The 19,693-nt window shown below is 47.2% G+C and overlaps 1 protein-coding gene and 1 non-coding gene across 2 annotated transcripts; both read right to left on the reverse strand.

The window, feature by feature from the left end:
* Window positions 1–215: 215 nt before the first annotated feature.
* RPL32 (ribosomal protein L32) lies at window positions 216–18,268 on the reverse strand. The gene is made up of 6 exons (XM_002813113.5): window positions 17,843–18,268; window positions 15,845–15,909; window positions 5,607–5,737; window positions 4,254–4,354; window positions 3,454–3,635; window positions 216–408 (listed from the first exon to the last, which is right to left on the reverse strand). Exons 2-6 carry the CDS (start codon window positions 15,904–15,906, stop codon window positions 279–281), a joined length of 606 nt encoding a protein of 201 aa, XP_002813159.2. The 5' UTR covers window positions 15,907–15,909; window positions 17,843–18,268; the 3' UTR covers window positions 216–278.
* On the reverse strand, window positions 4,424–4,562 carry LOC112132899 (small nucleolar RNA SNORA7). The gene has a single exon (XR_002914601.1). It is a non-coding gene; the product is annotated as a small nucleolar RNA SNORA7 (small nucleolar RNA).
* Window positions 18,269–19,693: the final 1,425 nt, after the last annotated feature.

The following is a 19,693-nucleotide window of genomic DNA, read 5'->3' on the forward strand; positions in this document are numbered from 1 at the left end:
CCTACCTGGTGTGAGGGCCAAGTCTGTGCCCCTCTTACCCAGCCTCAACTGGAGATGACTAAGGCTAGTCTGCACTTGAGGCCACGTTCCCCTGTTCAAGGACCGAGTGTCCTTTACAAATCCCCTCCAAATGGGAGATTCTAAAGGGGCTTAAGCAAAAGAACAATCTCTGTGACAAACTAAGTTGGCTAAGAAGCTGAAGACTTAAAACCAAGGAAGGAAGATGCCAGATGGCAGTTTTTACATTTATTTAAACAGAAAACGTGCACATGAGCTGTCTACTCATTTTCTTCACTGCGCAGCCTGGCATTGGGGTTGGTGACTCTGATGGCCAGCTGGGCAGCTCTTTCCACGATGGCTTTGCGGTTCTTGGAGGAAACATTGTGAGCGATCTCGGCACAGTAAGATCTGTAAGAGAATCAAGTAGGTAAGGAGCAAGACAGCCCTGAACACACTTGGAAAATTCCATTGGGGAGGCAATGAGTCCCAGCACCAAGCTAAGAGAAGGCTGCTTGGTAAGTGGCTGTGGAATGACACCTACATCCCCCAAATCCTGACTATGGTTCCCTGGTGGTGACAAGAATGCTTTCATTTACAAAGTACCCTCACTGTCCCCTCTCATCCTTATGGCAGCGTTGTAATCCAGGCATTACCTCCATTTTACAGATAAGGAAACCAAGGCCCACAGCAAGCAATGGACAGGGATCGGGGTGAACCCAGGCCCACACTCCAGGTTCAAAGGTTCTCCCCCAGTCGCAGGGTGCTTGACCTTGCCCATGAAGGTTCAGAACTCAAGCAAGTTGAGAAGCAACAATGCTTAAAGTCGCCCAGTCATAGCCATGCCTAATACCTGAGGACTTCAGATCCAGTTCTAACTCATTCCTCACAACTTTTTAAGAGGCAGCTACACTGTGCCCCATTTGATAACCTATAGGCCTAACAAGCACACTTCAGTAAGGAGGTGATTTATGAAGCCACCCACAGTGGTTAAGAACAGACATTCCACCCCTGAAGCATTTTCAGCAAAGAAAGCAGCAGCAGGACTGTGAGGAGTGATTGAGGCAGTGGACACACAACTCTTTTCAAGAACTCTGCCTTACTAGCAAGACAGCAAATCCAGACAATACTTGTTTTATATGAGTCCACTCAAATTCAAAGCAACTGTATTTTTAAATGTTTCTATGTTTTAAAGACTTAGGTTATATTACACTTCTCATGTCTTTACTTTTCAAAAAACCCTCCTGTCCTTGTCCATCTACATATTTGATAAGCACAATCAGAGTGTACCCACCATTTTAAATGTGTCCCCCCTAGCTTGGGCATTTTCCATACTACAACACTTCAATCATTTTGAATGGACTCACAACATTCTATCCAGCACTCCACAATTCTCTCATTATATTTTCAGTTGTTTCCAGTGGGTTATTGCTGCAATGACTAGCTTTAGTTTGCCTGCTTTTCCATTCCTTAAGGACAAATGCCCAGAAATGGAACTTAACAGATCAAAGGTCAAAGAGTATTTCTATGGATCTTAAAGACTGCCAAGCTGCGCTTACAGAGCATATGCCAACCAGCCAACATGTGCACTGCAACTGAGTAATCATGTTGGCCATACAACAGGTATTGCCTGTTATAGTTCAACTCATACAGCCAACTGTGGTTTCAGTGTCCACCATTAATTCCTTCGCCCACCTTTTCTAACAGCGATTTTCAGCGTTTCAACACCTGGTCACATTTCCAATCTCGGAAGGTAACCATGCTAGAATACTGGTCCTGTTCATTTTTATTACTTGTATCTACAACCACTGTAGATGAAAGTTATCTTTGTAAACGTAAACACAAACATCCTAGTTAGTCACACACACTCCATGTTCTTTCTAGTTTACTTAGGAAAATTCAGCTTTTTGGCTTCCATTTACCAATAAGTGAAGAAAATAAACTGTCACTTCCCATGAGAATTTTTCATTCCACTGCCCTAGTTTTGGTCTAAGCAGGTCACTGAGTCTCATACACAAAGCTCACCAAGTGTCTAACTTACTGAAAACACCTAGAACTAGCTGGGTGTGGTGGAGTGTGCCTGTGGTCCTAGCTACCAGGAAGGCTGAGATGGGAAGACAGCTTGAGCCCATCTTGAGTTTGGGGCTGCAGTGTGCCATGATCACAGCTGTGAATAGCCACTGCACAGGGCAGGGCAACACAGAGCCTGTCTATCTCTCAAATCAAACCAGGCCAGGTGCAGTAGCTCATGCCTGTAATCCCAGCATTTTGGGAGGCTAAGGCAGGCAGACCGCTTAAGGTCATGAGTTCAAAACCAGCCTGGCCAACATGGTGAAACCTCATCTGTACTAAAAATACAAAAATTAGCCAGGCATGGTGGTGCATGCCTGTAATCCCAGCTCTTGGGAGGTTGAGGCAGGAGAAACGCTTGAAACTGGGCGGTGGAGGTTGCAGTGAGCCGAGGTCATGCCACTGCACTCCAGCCCCGGCAAGAGAGCAAGACTTCATCTTAAAAAACAAAAACCAATAAAACCCACCTGGAACCAATGCCCTGCAAACCCTCCATGCGCTTTCACCTCTCCACCTTGTGTGTAAGCACTCTCTGCCTGCCAAGTTTCCTCCTGTTCTCCATCTAATCCAAACTTTCTAAAGCCCTCCTGCTCCTGAAGATACCCCTTACCACAGCACAGACTGAAGAGCCCCTTAAGGTCTGAGGTCCATGTTTGACCCTCCCCCGCTTGTAAGCCAAAAATAAAATTCAAAGGCCCCCCAGCAACCATCTGAATGCACTCCCTCCTTGAATAGGGCATTCTTGGTTTCCACAAGCTCTTACTGTAGCCAAGACATTCCTTTCTAGTGATAACCTATTCCCAACGAGAAACAGAAAATCTATCCAAAACCTCGAAGTGCCACCTTTCTGGACCAAACCAATGTATGCCTTAAGTGTATTTGATTGATGTCTCATGTCTCCCTAAAATATGTAAAACCAAGCTGCTCCCTGCCCACCTTGGACACATATTCTTAGGGTCTCCCAAGGGCTGTGTCACGGGCCATGGTCAACTCATATTTGGCTCAGAATAAATCTCTTCGAATATTTCAGAGTTCAACTCTTTTGGTTGACACCTTCATAAACAAAGCAACGTTTTGGAAACAACAGCCAAAGGACATTGTAGTAGTGGAAAGTGGCTCTTATTGCAGTGTTCACAAAGCAGTCTTTTCCTGGTCTTGGGTCTCTACACTTACAAGACCAAGTCTCCTCCCTTCAGCAAAGGAAACACCTTGAACTCCTCAACAAGCATTCTCTAAAATCCTGCAAGGAACAACTTCTGATTCCCTCAGAGAATGTACAACCCCCCGGCCAAAATGCATCCCAAGAGTTTATAGAGTTCCTGCCAGAAGTGCTCACATAGATGCAAACTTCTGATCCCTGAAAACTAGAGGTGGGAGCCAACTCACTTGTTGCACATCAGCAGCACTTCCAGCTCCTTGACGTTGTGGACCAGGAACTTCCGGAAGCCACTGGGCAGCATGTGCTTTGTTTTTTTGTTGCTTCCATAACCAATGTTGGGCATCAAGATCTGGCCCTTGAATCTTCTACGAACCCTGTTGTCAATGCCTCTGGGTTTCCGCCAGTTACGCTGAAGGAAATAATACACAGGTGGGTTAGTGTCTGTGCAGAGTGCCAACTCTTTCTTTTGGGGAGGGAAAAAAGGACCAAATGAAAAGGAAGTATGCCACACAGCAGTGGCCTTTGGTAACAGGACTTCACTATTTCCTTACTTTTTTGGTGGGAAAAACTAGGAGCTCGTGGCTTTAGCCACTAGGTATGCAGGCACCCCCGCCATTGCCACTCCCAAGCAATGGAGGAGGCACCAATGGGATGCGAGGGGACTGTGTAGATACTGAGATGGCAAGCACAGCTTCAGACACTGCTCTCAGCACCTGAGTTTTCTTGTCTATAAAATAGGGATCCTGCTGTCATAAGGCAACCCAAAATACATGACACAAATGCAAAGCCCTCTAAACACATCAAAACGGCCAAGGGTCCCTTTTCATTAAAGTTTCACTTCACACATCAAGAGACATAAGTACCAGCACTAGGGCACACTGGGGGAGACCTGTATTTCTACAGAAAGCTCTTCCACAAACCAGTTCATCGGTCAAAGGTAATCCTGACTAGGTGATGTCAGAAACTGGCAGCCTGTTGGAAACTCCCTTCTTCACCCCACACCCATTTCCATCCCAGGACCACATACCTTAATTTTGACATATCGGTCTGACTGATGCCGGATGAACTTCTTGGTTCTCTTCTTGACGATCTTGGGCTTCACAAGGGGTCTGAGGGCGGCCATGATGCCTTTTGGGGAAGAAGCAGCCCCAGGTGAGGAAGAATCCTGGAAGGAGGCTTTCCCGCCCAGGGACTGAACACTGTCGCAGAGTGTCTTCCAATCGCCAGCTACGGAGCAAGCTGGGAATGGAATGGGTGCCTCTGCCAAGCTTGCTTTCCCTCCCTTTCCGAAGCTGGCAGAATACTGGGCACTCTCCAGACGCGATCCCAGGAGGTCAAGGGTCATCTCACCCACTCAGAGCCCAAAGAATGCCAACGGCTGAGCAAATCAAAACTGACCCCAAGACACTCTCAATTTGCAAGGGGCAGCAAATCCCACCCCGCCAGTGTCCAAACCCCCAGATGGTCCTTCCGGTAGTACTGGCCTTGACCATCTACTTGAACCTGAGTCTTTTCCTCACCTGTAAAATGAAGATGACACTGCACGCTGAATGCCTGCAGTGCCTGTCACAGGGTAAATGTTCAATAAAGAAAACCTTCTAATTCCCTAGGGAGCTGCTGCGCTACCACACCCTCAACACACAAAACCACCATATACCTCTGAAGATGCCTCAAACCTGGAGATCTTCCAGTATCAACTCACACCTTCCTCAGTGTGGTCTTCCGAGCCACTGATTTCCTACAGCAGCACCCCTCCTGTTCTCTTCACAGCCATCAACTGGCACAGAGTGGGTACTCAATGAACCGTATTCAAAACGACTTTGCCTTCTGGCCCATGATATCCTCGAAGGCAAGGTGGGGGCAGTTGCATCTTCACATTCCCAGAGATACTACCAGAATTTCTGCCTGCAACTGAACCAGCCGACCTACAGCTCGTCTTTCCTTGGCGGTCCCGCAGCAGCAGCCCTCGGGCCAGAGACTGCAGCGGAAGAAGCGGGCCATGGCAATGAACGAATACACGTGGGCCGACATCGGTGAGCGCTGGGAGCCACAGATCCCAGCTGAGAGCTGTCAAGCTGGGCCACCCCTGGTCGTCCCACGGCCCCCAGAAGACCCCGCAGTCTGGCCTCAACTACCACCCTCCACCGCCAAGGAACAAACAAGCAGCCTGCAGCTCTGACTACAGGCGGAGGGCAGGAGGCTCTGGGACGCAAAGCCCTATCAACTCGGCTGCTTCGTTCTGTTCCTGTACACGCTCCAGTAAGCTGACAATAACAATACCCACAGACACTACCGCGCTGAAGGGGAGGCCTCCGCACCACTGGGTGATGGGGCCAGATGAATCCCGCAGGAATGCAGATTGCCACGGATTAACACTTACCGAGGAGAAGATGGCTGCCACCTCCGTAGGCAGCGCCGAGGAAGAGAGAAGGGACGGTGGCGCGCAAGGGCTGATGGGACGTAACACCTGGGTCCTGGCAGGGAAAAAGGCAAGCACTTCCGGCTCCGGCTCTTTTAAATAAAATAAAGACACGTCAAAAAATAATGCCGCAAAAATTCTGAGCATACATGTTTTAATAGACCACAATAACTAGGAATAGGACTGAAAAATGTATTCTATCTGTCCTTGGGACTACGTAGAAATTTGGAATTCTTTCTGAGCTAATAAGACCTGGTGGAGGGAGGAACTTACTTCCGCCAGAAGTTGAAGCCAATCCGCTTTTGGGCTATTTCCGCCCGCGTTTCTTCTACTCCGAAGTGCGCCTCTTAGTGGTCAGAAGAGAACAAGACAGAGACTTCCTAATAATTTCCTCACCGAATTTAGACAGTAAATAGTAACGAAAACAGCTAACATGCGATGGAGTTCACTATGCCTACCACAATTCTATAACGTACCCCTATTATTGTCTCCATTTTTCATATGTGGAAGATGAAATTTGGAGACTTGACTCCAAACTCCACGCTTCTAACCACTGGGCGAAACTGCCTAGTTTTTGTCTGTTCATTTTTTAGAAATGGGGTCTCACTCTGTTGCCCAGGCTGGTATTGAACTTCTGGGCTCAAACGATCCTCTCGCCTCAGCCTCCTGAGTAGCTGGGATTACAGGCACGAGCTACTGCCTAGTTGTTTTTTGTTTTGTTTTGTTTTTTGTTTTTTGGTTTTTTTTAGACAGGGTCTCCTTCTGTCACCTAGGCTGGAATGCAAAGGTGCCATCTCACGGCTCACTGCAGCCCCTGCCTCCCAGACTGCCTAGTTTTTAAAGATGCTCTTCATTTGTTTTGCTTAGCTTTTGTATTTAAGATTATTGTGAAAATTGGCTGAGCACTATGGTTCACACCTATAATTCCAATACTTTGGGAGTCTGAGGCGGGAGATTTGCTTGAGCCCAGGAGTTCAAGACCAGCCTAGGCAACATAGTAAGACCCTGTCTCTACAAAAAATAAAATAATTAGCTGGGGCTGGTGGCGCATGCCTGTAGTCCCAGTTACTCAAGAGGCTGAGCTGTGACGATCACATGAGCCCAGGAGTTCTAGACTGCAGTGAGCTGTGATAATGCCACTGCACTCCAGCCTGAGTGACAGAGCAAGACTCTGTCTCAACAACAACAACAAACCTATAAAGACAAATAACCCAATTGAAAAATGGGTAAAGAATCCACATAGACATTTCTCTGTGGCCAACGAACACATGAAATGATGATCCACATCATTAGCCATCAGGGATATACAAACTGGAACTGCAATGAGATACCATTTCACACTCACTAGGACAGAGATGGGAATCTCCGTACAGTGCTAGTGCAAATATGAAATGGTGCAGTCACTTTGGAAAAGAATAGCAGTTCCTCAAAATGTTAAAGTTACTATAAGACCCAGCGGCTGGGCGCAGTGGCTCACGCCTGTAATCCCAGCACTTTGGGAGGCCGAGGCGGGTGGATCACGAGGTCAGGAGTTCAAGACCAGCCTGGCCAAGATGGTGAAACCCCATCTCTACTAAAAATACAAAAAATTAGCCAGGCGCGGTGGCAGGCGCCTGTAGTCCCAGCTACTCAGGAGGCTGGGGAAGGAGAATCATTTGAACCCGGAGGGTGGAGGTTGCAGTGAGCCGAGATCGTGCCACTGCACTCCAGCCTAGGTGACAGAGTGAAACTCCGTCTCAAAAAAAAAAAAAAAAAAAAAAAAGACCCAGCAATTCCACTTTCAGGTATATGCTCAAGAGAAATGAAAACATGTGTCCACACAAAAACTCATACGTAAATAATCACAGCAGCCTTATTCATAATAGCCAAAATGTAGAGACAACCCAAATGTCCATCAACTGGTGAATGGAGAAATAAAATGTCATCCCATCATTCAATGGAATATTATTCAGCAATGAAAAACAATGAAGTACCAGTACATGCTACAACATGGATGAACCAGACACAAAAGGCCACATGTTGTATGTCTCCATTTATATGAATTATCCAGAATAGGCAAATCCATAGAGACAGAAAGTATGTTAGCTGTTGCCAGGGCTGAAGAGAAGGAGGAATTGGGATAGACTACTAATGGGGTTTACTTTGGGGTGATGGAAAAGTTCTAGAATTAGATGGTGATGATGATTGCACAATTCAGTGACTATACTGAAAGACACTTAATCGTACACTTTTTTTTTTTTTTAAACAGAGTTTCACTCTTGTCACCCAGGCTGCAGTGCAATGGCGCGATCTCGGCTCACTGCAACCTCTGCCTCCTGGGTTCAAGCGATTGTCCTGCCTCAGCCTGCCAGGTAGCTGGGATTACAGGTGCCCACCACCACACCCAGCTAATTTTTGTATTTTTAGTAGAGACGGGGTTTCACCATGTTGGCCAGGTTGGTCTGGAACTCCTGACCTCAGGTGATCCACCTGCCTCGGCCTCCCAAAGTGCTGGGATTACAGGCATGAGCCACCGCGCCTGGCAATCATACACTTTAAATGGGTGAATTGTATACAGTATGTGAACTACATCTCAAAAAAGTTGTTATAAAGAGCGATAATATGGGCATAGTTGCAGAAAAAAGGACAATCTTTCAACTGAATAAATTCAGCTTTGTAAAAGACTTTTTTTTTTTTTTTTAAGACAGAGTCTCATTCTTTCGCCCAGGCTGGAGTGCAGTGGTGTGATCTCGGCTCACTACACACTCCACCTCCTGGGTTCACGCCATTCTCCTGCCTCAGCCTCCCGAGCAGCTGGGACTACAGGTGCCTGCCACCATGCCCGGTTAATTTTTTTATAGTTTTTAGTAGAGACGGGATTTCACCGTGTTAGCCAGTATGGTCTCGATCTCCTGACCTCATGACCTGCCCACCTCGGCCTCCCAAAGTGCTGGGATTACAGGCATGAGCCACTGTGCCCGGCCTGTAAAATAATTTTTTTAAAAAAGATGGAAAAAAGAAGCCAAGGGGACCCATTGAACCACAGCAATAACTATACGTGTAGAGGAGGGGGCCTTTGGGAGCAAAACCACCCACAGTCTCCATCTTGGCTGAGGAGCCCTGACACACTCCTGCACTCCTGGAGCACTTGGGTGGGACTAGGGGAGGTGCCACTGACTCTAGGAGCTGAGGATTGGGCTGTGTGGAGGGGGAGTACGGAGATGCAGAGGCAGAGAGGCCCGTGTTCACCATGGGATGACACAGGAGAAAAGGCTGGCCAGCTCTCCCTATCTTCCCAACTCCCTCTAAAGTTGGCGAGAAGAGCCCTTAATTGTATTGCAATGGTTATGGATTCGGAAATGGTTTTTCCCTTGGTGTATGTTCTTTTTCCTCAGATTGGAAAGGATCGGGCACTGAACTTTGACCCCTGCTGCATCAGCTACTTTACTAAAGGGGAGTACATTTTGCTGGGGGGTTCAGACAAGCAAGTATCTCTTTTCACCAAGGATGGAGTGCGGCTTGGGACTGTTGGAGAGCAGAACTCCTGGGTGTGGACGTGTCAAGCGAAACCGGATTCCAACTATGTGGTAAGAAGAGGAAGTTTGTTCTGTGGGGCCATGTCTTGAAGAGGCACTGAGCAGCCGCCATATCTCGAGAGTCACATCACTGGGGTTTGTGTCTGACAAATGGGAGTGCAGGGTTTGTGTCTGACAAATGGGAGTGCAGACTTTCTCCAGAGAGCTGGGAATTGACAGTTCTCTCACCCTGCAGGTGGTCGGCTGCCAGGACGGCACCATTTCCTTCTACCAGCTTATTTTCAGCACAGTCCATGGGCTTTACAAGGACCGCTATGCCTACAGGGATAGCATGACTGACGTCATTGTGCAGCACCTGATCACTGAGCAGAAAGGTAAGAGGCAAGTCCAGACCTTGGGAAGAGGGACGGGGGAAGCAGGTGGAAAGGGCTGGTGACAGGGCACTTGAAATGACAGGAAAGGTTTCTCCTTGGCCTTTTGCAAACATGTTAGCCACTGGGTCTGTGTCGGGTTTTTTTGTTTGTTTGGTTGGTTGGTTTTTTTTTTCTTGTTTTTTTTTTTTTTTTTTTTTTTGGTGGGGGAAGTAGGGATGCCAATCTCCTTGAGGATCTCATGAAAGCAATAAACCCTCTCTGAAAAATGTACCAACTCAGAATTTTGCACATAATTTCAAGGAGTACATGAATTTCCTGAGTGAGGGAGGATGATTTATGACAGGTTGGAGCCAGGTGGTTGACCTGCATGGGTCTTCGTGGACCTTTATCCTTTCTGGTCAGAGTCACTCTGGGGTGCTTCTCCCTCAGCCCCGTCTCCACTTGCCTCCTGGTGGGTCCTTCTGCCAGAGATGAGCAGTGGAATTGGATTGGCACAGGCTTAGTCAGAAGATCAGGGTTCCAGGCCTAGCATAGTCATTCCAAGCCCTAAGACCGCAGTCTCTCCCTCTGTCCACTTAAGTAGCTGTCCTGGTTAAACAGACTCAGAATCCACTTACTTCAGGTGTATTCATATCTGGATGTGCTGGCCTTAGTGCACTGCTGGGTGCCTTTGCAAGGGATCCAGGTGGGGGGTTGTCTGGTAGATTCAGATGAGTGTCCTTTGGTTCCCCTGGGGGACCCTATCTTTTTGAAGATTCTGGCTGTGGTGGTTGGGGCAGAGCCCCTTGGGAAGCTCCACAGTGTCCCCTCAGGAACATTTTCTCCACCTGGTCTGTAGTGGGAGTGTAGAGCCTGGTGTGTACCAGAAATTACGTGTCTTCCCCGTTTGTCAAGGAGGTGGGCAGGGAGCGGCCAGAGTTGAGGTCAGTCACTTAGGCAGGCTTCTGATCACCAGGGGCCACTAGTGCTGTGCAGAGGAGTTTATATTTGTATCCAGCAAGTGATGACAGTGAGTTCTTTCTTTCTTTCTTTCCTTCTTTCTTTCCTTTCGTCTCTCTCTCTCTCTCTTCCTTCCTTCCTTTTTTTTTTTTTTTTTGATGGAGTTTCGCTCTGTTGCCCAGGCTGGAGTGTAGTGGTACAATCTCGGCTGACTGCAAACTCTGCCTCCTGGGTTCAAGTGATTCTTCTGCCTCAGCCTCCCAAGTAGATGGGATTACAGGCACCTGTCACCACGCCCAGCTTATTTTTGTATTTTTTAGTAGAGATGGGGTTTCACCATGTTGGCCAGGCTGGTCTCAAACTCCTGACCTCAGGTGATCTGCCCGCCTTGGCCTCCTAAACTGCTGGGATTACAGGCATGAGCCACCGCACCCAGCCTAAAGATTTTTCAATGAGAGTGTCTCACTTTTAATTGCCAGTAGTTTTAAGTGATGGCTTTTTAATTTCTCTGCCTTCCACTTTACTTAACAACCTCTCGCTAGAACTGGATATTTTTCTTTCTTTGACAGTTTCGATTAAATGCAAAGAGACCACCAAGAAGATTGCCATCTACAGAAATTGATTAGCTATCCAACTAATCCTCTGCTATACTTGTATTCAGAGGACTCATTAGACATGCATTACCAGGTAAAAGAAAAGATTGTCAAGAAGTTTGAGTGCAACCTCCTGGTGATGTGTGCCAATCACATCATCCTGTGCCAGGTGGTTGTGCATATATATATATGTGTATATATATGCTATATCTATAGTCCCAGTATGACAAAGTACTCTGCAATACAAAAAAGTATTCTCCAGTTTATGGCTCATGACTTGCTAATAGAGTCTGGTTCCTCTAGATGTCAGGAAAATGAAAGCCAATGAGCAGCCACTTAGTTTGAGGAAACAGACTTGTTTTCTAGTGACCACTGTTAAAACCATGAGGTGGGCACCCTATGGTCGTGGGGAGCACGAATGGAATTCACCCCAACTTCTCCAACATGCTGCTGCCCACCTGGCAGAGGATGATAATGTGATTGGCACACACCACCAGGAGGTTGCACTCTTAACTTCTCGACCAGTGGTCCCCCAACCTTTTTGGCACCAGGGACAGATGGAAGACAGTTTCTCCACAGATGAGGGGGGATGGTTTCAGGATGATACTGTTCCACCTCGGATCATCAGGCATTAGATTCTCATGCAAGCTAGATCCCTCACATGTGCAGTTCACAATAGGGTTCTCAGAGCTATGAGAATCTAATGCTGGTGCTGATCTGACAGGAGGCAGAGCTCAGGTGGTAATGCTTATCTGCCACTCACCTCCTGCTGTGTGGCCCAGTTTCTAACAGGCCACAGACAGGTACTGGTCCTTGGCATGGGGGTTGGGGACCCCTGTTCTTGACCTTGATCTTCTCCTTTACCCTGATCTTCTCCTTTACCCAGTAATGCATGTCTGGCAAATCCTCTGAATATATATATAAAATGTAATGTATCCTCTGAACATATATATATATAATATATCCTCTGAATATGTATATTATATATAATATATCCTCTGAATATATATAATATAATTATCCTCTGAATATATATATTATATATAATATTTTCTAGAGATGGGGTCTGGCCATGTTGCCCAGGCTGGTCTTGAACTCCTAAACTCAAGCAATCTGCCTTCCTCGGCCTCTCAAAGTACTGGGATTACAGGTGTGAGACACCATGCCTGGCCAGCTTATATAATTTTAGTGACTTAAAACATAAATTGGTGTCCCATGGCTGGGCACGGTGGCTCATACCTGTAATCTCAGCACTTTGGGAAGCTGAGGTGGGCAGATCACCTGCGGTCAGGAGTTCGAGTCCAACCTGGCCAATCTGGTGAAACCCCATCTCTACTAAAGTTACAAAAAATTAGCTGGGTGTGGTGGCACATGCCTGTAGTTCCAACTACTAGGGAGGCTGAGGCACGAGAATCACTTGAACTCGGGAGGTGGAGGTTGCAGTAAGCTGAGATCGTGCCATCGCACTCCAGCCTGGGCAACAAGAGCGAAACTTTGTCTCAAAATAATAATAATAATAATAATACATAAATTGGTGTCCCACGAAATGAAGATACTTTTTTTCTGATAAGAATATACACATAAGATTTATGTCAACTCAGTAATCATTCAGGAGGTTTTACTTCCTGAGATTTTTTTTTAAGGAAAACATTTTCTCAAGGTAGATTCCTAGGGTGTCTAAGTCAATGCCAAGAAAAGTTTGGAAAGACTTTGAGAGAAGGCCAGCCCAGCATCTTTCTTGGAAGCAGAGGTAGATTTGGTTTCACATAGGCCTACTGGAAGTGATAAAAGGGAAGAATTCTTTAGGAATCACTTTAGTGTTTACTTTACATGCTAGGGACATAATTTTTTTTTAAAAAAGGAATCACTGTGGTGTAAAATACTATTAAAATTTCTCTAAAAGTCTAGAGCTGGGCTGGATATGGTGGCTCACACCTGTAATCCCAGCACTCTGGGAGGCCAAGGCAGGAGGATTTCTTGAGGCCAGGCATTCAAGAGCAGCCTGGAAAACAAACCAAGACCCCATTTATATATTTAAAAAAAATAGCTGGATTTGGTGGCACTCACTTGCAGTCCCAGTTACTTGGGAGGCCAGGGCAGGAGGATTGCTTGAGCCAGGAATTGGAGGCTTCAGTGAGCTATGATGGCACTACTGCACTCTAGCTTGAGTAAGTTTCACCTGCTGCAGACCTGTCTGTGTCTATGCGCACCTGAAGAGCGGGAAGGAAACAATCAGTTTTGTCATCTGAAAGGGGAAAAGAGACAGGCAAATCTGGCCTTCTGCTCACTTCACAGGAATGCCGGAAGAGCCAGCAGAACAGGAAGTGCTTGGATCTTTGGGGGCGTGGGCGTTTACGTATCATTCCGCCTTGTGGCCTGAGGAAGCATGTCACCAGAGAAGACAGCTCGAAAGCTCCATGCCCAGGGCCTGGCTGGCTTTCTGCTGGGCTTGCACCATTCTTTGCCTCTTTAGGGCTTTGTAGGTGGTCAGGGCTGGTTTTCCGGAATGAAGTTCCCCCCAAAGCTGGAGCCCCTCCTCACTGGTTACCTCGGCCACTGCAGGGTTTCCCAATGTTACAGGCAGATTCGGTCCCCTTACTAGGCTCCTCCTTGTTCTTGGCAGCAAAATTGATAGTGGGAGGGGCCTGGAGTAGGGAGCAGCCTCAGTCATTAGAAAGGGTTACTTGGTGATATGGTTTGGCTGTGTCCCCACCTAAATCTCATTATGAATTGTAATAAACCCCAAGTGTCAAGGGCAGGGCCAGGTGGAGATAATCCAATCATGGGGGCAGTTTTCCCCATACTGTTCTCTTGGTAGTAAATAAGTCTCACAACATCTGATGGTTTTATAAATGGGAGTTCCTCTGTGCACACTCTTCTTGCCTGCTGCCGTGTAAGACATGACTTTGCTCCTCCTTTGCCTTCCACCATGATTGTGAATTGTAAACAGCCATGTGGAACTGTGAGTCAATAGCCTCTTTCCTTTATAAATTATCCCGTCTTGGGTATGTCTTTATTAGCATCATGAGAACAGACTAATACAGTGAACTGGTACCTGGAGTGAGGGGCTGCTGTAAAGGTACCTGAAAATGTAGAAGTGACTTTGGAACAGAGTAACAGGCAGAGGTTACTGGTGGAAGGTGTCCAGGTTCTTGGCGTCTTGAACAAAGAATTGGACAAAATGCACAAACAAAGCAAGGAAAGCAAAAGCAGAGATTTATTAAAAACAAAGGTACACTCCACAGTGTTAGAAGCAGGCCTGAGCATCAGGGCTCAAGAGCCCCCATTACAGAGTTTTCTGGGGTTTCAATACTCTAGAGGTTTCCCTTTGGTTACTTGGTGTACCTCTGTGTAAATGAGAATGGAGTGAAGTTGCAAAGTAATTTACTCAGAATGCGTCCTATATAAATGAAGAGGATGTTACTTGGCGTGTGTGATCTATGTAAATACTGAGGATGAATGTGAAGTTACAAAGTGTAAATGGAGAGGATGTTACTGGGAGTGTGTGGGCTACGGAAATGGAGAAGATGAATGTGAAGTTACAAAGTATAAATGATGTAAATGGAGAGGATGAAGTGAAGTTACAAAGCCATTCACATTTCTGTCATTGCTGAAGTGCTTCCATTTGATTCAGTTCTAAGAAGTCAGCATGGATCGGCCTTATGTTCCCTGCCTCCAGGCCCTATTCTCCTGCCTCATTGGAACAGTTTGAAGGGCTCAGAAGAAGATAGAAAAAAGTGGGAAAGTTTGGAACTTCCTAGAGACTTGGAGGGCTCAGAAGACAGGAAGATGTGGGCAAGTTTGGGACTTCCTAGAGACTTGTTGAATGGCTTTAATGAAAATATTGATAGTGATATGGACAATAAAGTCCAGGCTGAGGTGGTCTAGATGGAGATGAGGAACTTATTGGGAACCGGGGTAAAGGTCACTCTTGCTATGCAAAGAGAATATTGGCATTTTGCCCCTGCCCTAGAGATCTGTGGAACTTTGAATCTGAGATGATTTAGGTTATCTAGGGGAAGAAATTTTTAAGCAGCAAAGTGTTCAAGAGGAACAAGAGCATAAAAGTTTGGAAAATTTGCAGCCTGATGATGCAATAGAAAAAATACCCATTTTCTGGGGAGAAATTCAAGCTGGCTGCAGAAATTTGCATAAGTAAGGAGGAGGCAAATGTTAATCACCAAGACAATGGGGGAAATGTCTCCAGGACATGTCAGAGACCTTCAAGGCAACCCCTCCCATTACAGTCCTAGAGGCCTAGCAGGAAAAAATGGTTTTGTGGGCTAGGCCCAGGGCCTCTCTGCAGTGTGCAGCCTAGGGACTTTGTGCCCTGCATCCCAGCTGCTCCAGTGGCTAAAAGGGGCCAAGGTACAGCTTGGGCTATGGCTTCAGAGGGTGCAAGCACCAAACCTTGGCAGCTTCCACATGGTGTTGAGCCTGTGGTTACACAGTAGTCAAGAATTGAGGTTGGAAACAGCCTAGATTTCAGAGGATGTATGGAAATGCCTGGATGTCCAGGCAGAGTTGTGCTGTAGGGGCAGAGCCCTTATGGAGAACCTCTGCTAGGGCAGTGCAGAAGGGAAATGTGGGGTTAGAGCCCCACACAAAGTTCCCACTGAGGAACTGCCTAGTAGAGCTGTGAGAAAAGGGCCACTGTCCTCCAGCCCCTAGAATGGTAGATCCACTGATAGCTTGCACCGTGCACCTGGAAAAGCCACAGATATTCAATGCCAGCCTGTGAAAGCAGGCAGGATGGGGTGGGGGTGGGGGAGCTGTACCTTGCAAAGCCACAGGAGCATAGCTGCCCAAAGCCATGGGAATCCAGTTCTTGCATCAGCATGACCTAGATATGAGACATGGAGTCAAAGGAGATCATTTTGGATCTTTAAGATTTGGCTGTCCCATGGATTTCAGACTTGCATGGGGCCTGCTGTCCTTTTATTTTGGACAATTTCTGCCACTTGGAACAGGTGTATTTATCCAATGCCTGTACCCCATTGTATCTAGGAAGTAACTAACTTGCTTTTGATTTTGCAGGCCCATAGGTGGAAGGGACTTACCTTGTCTCAGATGAGACTTTGGACTGTGGACTTTTGAGTTAATACTGAAACGAGTTAAGATTTTGGGGGACTGTTGGGAAGGCATGATTGGTTTTGAAATGTGAGGACAGGAGATTTCAGAGGGGCCAGGGGTGGAATGATATGGTTTGGCTGTGTCTCCACCCAAATATCACCTTGAATTATGATAATCCCCATATGTCAAGGGTGGGGCCAGGTGGAGGTAATTGAATTGTGGGGGTGATTTTCCCCATACTGTTCTCGTGGTGGTGAATAAGTCTCACGAGATCTGATGCTTTTATAAATGGGAGTTCCCCTGCAAAAACTCTCTTGCCTGCCACCATGTAAGACGTGACTTTGCTCCTCATTTGCCTTCCACCATGATTGTGAGGCCTCCCCAGCCATGTGGCACTCTCAGTCAATTAAACTGTTATTCGTTATAAGTTACCCAGTCTCAGGTATGTCTTTATTAGCAGTGTGAGAACAGACTAATACACTTGGCCACCACTAGCCCAGAGGTGCCACCCTGTCAATCTCAACTCACTCAGTCCCTGAGGAAGTAGAATGGTTCAAGGGAAAGAGAGGGCATGGCCTTCAGGCTGACCTGGGCTTGGGTCCTGCCTGCATCCCTTACTGTGCCTGCATCCCTTACTGTGTGATCTTAAGTAAGTTAGTAAGCCTCTCTGAACCTTGATTTCTTTTCTCTAAAATGAAATTAGTAATTGCCCCTCACAGAATTGCTACAGGAATAAACAAGATACCATAGTGCCTAGAGCTCAGTGCTGGGCACAAAACAGGGCCCAAAATGTTACTTCTTCTCTCCCCAGCCTCAACTTCCACCTATGGTGGGGGAGGGTAGCCGGCCCCAAATGTGAATCTGTCTGAGCCTAGAACCATACAAGTGTGGAAGGGTGTGTGCTCCTCCCTGTCCCCACTGCTGGCTCTGTAGCGGGCTAGGGGAGGTGATTCTCAGCCCCGCCAGGAGACATCAGCATTCCCAGCTGCGACATTGCCTGCTGGCTTTTCCTCTTCTCCACGGCCCCTCCCCCTACACATAAAACAGCTATATTGCTTTTTGTCTCATTATAAAAGCAATCCATGCTCCTTATAAAAGAGTCAGACATTATAAAATATCCTACGTAGAAAGCTGTGAGCATCTGCAGGTCCCAGGGGCTCCAGGGCCGAGCAGAAAGCTGAGGTACCTGGGGTGCCTCCCAGGAAAACTCTATTTTCACAATGTGTGAACTGTAAATGCAAATACAAGATATTCTTTTCAAATCTTACAAATAACTCACTTTTTTTTTCTTATAAAACACAATAGATGGGCTGGGCGCGGTGGCTCATGCCTGTAATCCCAGCACTGTGGGAGGCCAAGACGGGTGGATCAACTGAAGTCAGGAGTTTGAGACCAGCCTGACCAACATGGAGAAACCCTGTCTCTACTGAAAATACAAAATTAGCCAGGTGTGGTGGCGCACGCCTGTGATTCCAGTTACTCAGGAGGCTGAGGCAAGAGAATCACTTGAACCCTGGGGGCAGAGGTTGCAGTGAGCCGAGATCGCGCCACTGTACTCTAGCCAGGGCTACAATAGTGAAACTCCATCTCAAAACACACACACACACACACACACACACACACACAAACCCCACAACAGATGTTCATGACAAAACAAATCCAGGCAAACAAAAAAGATTTTCTAATTATGCAATTCCACCTACCCAGAAACGCTGTTAATAGTTTGGAGCTTATTCTTGTAAACGTTCTTCTGTGTAGAGAGATGTATATTTCTTCTGTAATAGAAGTGGAATCCCACTTTGCTGCCTCTCCACTTTCTGTATAGGGATTCATATTTCAGGAGAACATTTTTCAAAAGTAATACTTGCTTACTGAAAAATTCCAACAACATTCAGGTGCATGGAGGGGCTTGCCTCTGTTCATTTCTCTTGCTTCTGTTCATCTCTTTGTGGTCCCCTTTCCTCCTTTTCCCTCCATCCCACTGTAAGCAATTTAGTGGGATTCAGTCTTTTAAGAGGGCATTGGGCTGAAATGTGTGAGCGCTGCCCAAGCCCAGGGTGGTTCTCACAGGATCCCCACTGTCCCTGTCCCCCAGGAACCAAACGCCAATAGTGTGGCCTGGAACACCCCGTGTGAGGACATGCTCTGCTTCTCGGGAGGAGGCTACCTCAACATCAAAGCTGCACCTTCCCTGTGCACCGGCAGAAGCTGCAGGGCTTTGTGGTCGGCTACAATGGCTCCAAGATCTTCTGCCTCCACGTCTTCTCCATTTCTGCCGTGGAGCTGCTGCAGGTAACTGGGAGCACCTGTCCACTCTCAGCGCTGGCAAGGCCAATAAGACCAGGGAAGCCGGGCCCCTTGCTGCTGCTTTGGGGAGAGAGTAGCAAGGAGAGAAGAATGGCAGCTGTGATGTTGTGGGAGGCAGTCTGGGCCTGGAACCTGCAGCCCTGTCTCCACGCCTTGCAACCTATGTGACTGGGGGCAAACAGCTCAACCTCCCTGAGCATCAGTTTCTTCCTGGTCTCCTTTCTGTAGGGATGGGAGGGGTATGCAGTGTTGTCAGCAGTGTGTGTTTTGTGGAGAGCCAAGCATGAGGCTGAGTGGAGCGAGCAGCAAAGCCGGGAGTCCGGCAGGGTGTGTGCGTGAGCACGTGTGTGATGGTGGTGATGTGTGTGTGAGAGAGAGGGGAGAGAGAGGATGAGTGGGTGGGGGGTGAGGCCTGAGGTCTGTGAGCCGATAAGGGAGCGTGGGACTCTGCACAAGCCCCTGAACCAGGAGGAGCCACAGCAGAAATGCGGCCCTGGAGGGTGGAGCCGCAGAATGGGGGAGGGCAGAACCACAGACAGGCGGCTGAGACTGACCTCCCGAGTGCGAGCCGGTCTCCCCTTCACCTCCTGCACCCCAGGAAGATGGTGCTCACTGTAGAATTGCCATAAAACAGAGACGTGCATAGCGAGAAACTTTAGCCTTCAGCATCCCATCCTCAAGACAGAATCAGTCTTAAACATATTGAAATACATCTGCTTAGAGCTTTTCTTTGTGTATATATAACATATGCATAATATACAACATAATATACACAGTCATCTAGTCATGACTGTCAGGGGAGGTTACACATGTTGACATAGAAGGAAAGATCACCCTAGAGCTTTGCACACTGTTACCATTGGGGGAAACTGGGCAAAGGGCATAAGGGTGTCGCACTACCCTTTTACAGCCAGCATGCCTCCCTCCTGCCCGGACCCCCCTGTGTTGTATTTACCACTGGATTTTATCCTGTCTTGTGGATAGTCCACAGCTTCTTTGACCAGTTCTACTGGACATGTTTGCTGCTTATGGCTTTTTTTTTTTTTTTTTTTTTTTTTGAGAAAAGAGTTTTGCTCTTGTTGCCCAAGCTAGAGTGCAATGGTGCATTCTCAGCTCACTGCAACCTCTGCCTCTCAGGTTCAAGTGATTCTTCTGCCTCAGCCTCCCGAGTAGCTGGGATTACAGGCACGTGCCACCACGCCTGGCTAATTTTTTGTATTTTTAGTAGAAATGGCGTTTCACCATGT

Source organism: Pongo abelii, chromosome 2 (assembly GCF_028885655.2).
Source record: "Pongo abelii isolate AG06213 chromosome 2, NHGRI_mPonAbe1-v2.0_pri, whole genome shotgun sequence".
Lineage (NCBI taxonomy): Eukaryota > Metazoa > Chordata > Mammalia > Primates > Hominidae > Pongo > Pongo abelii.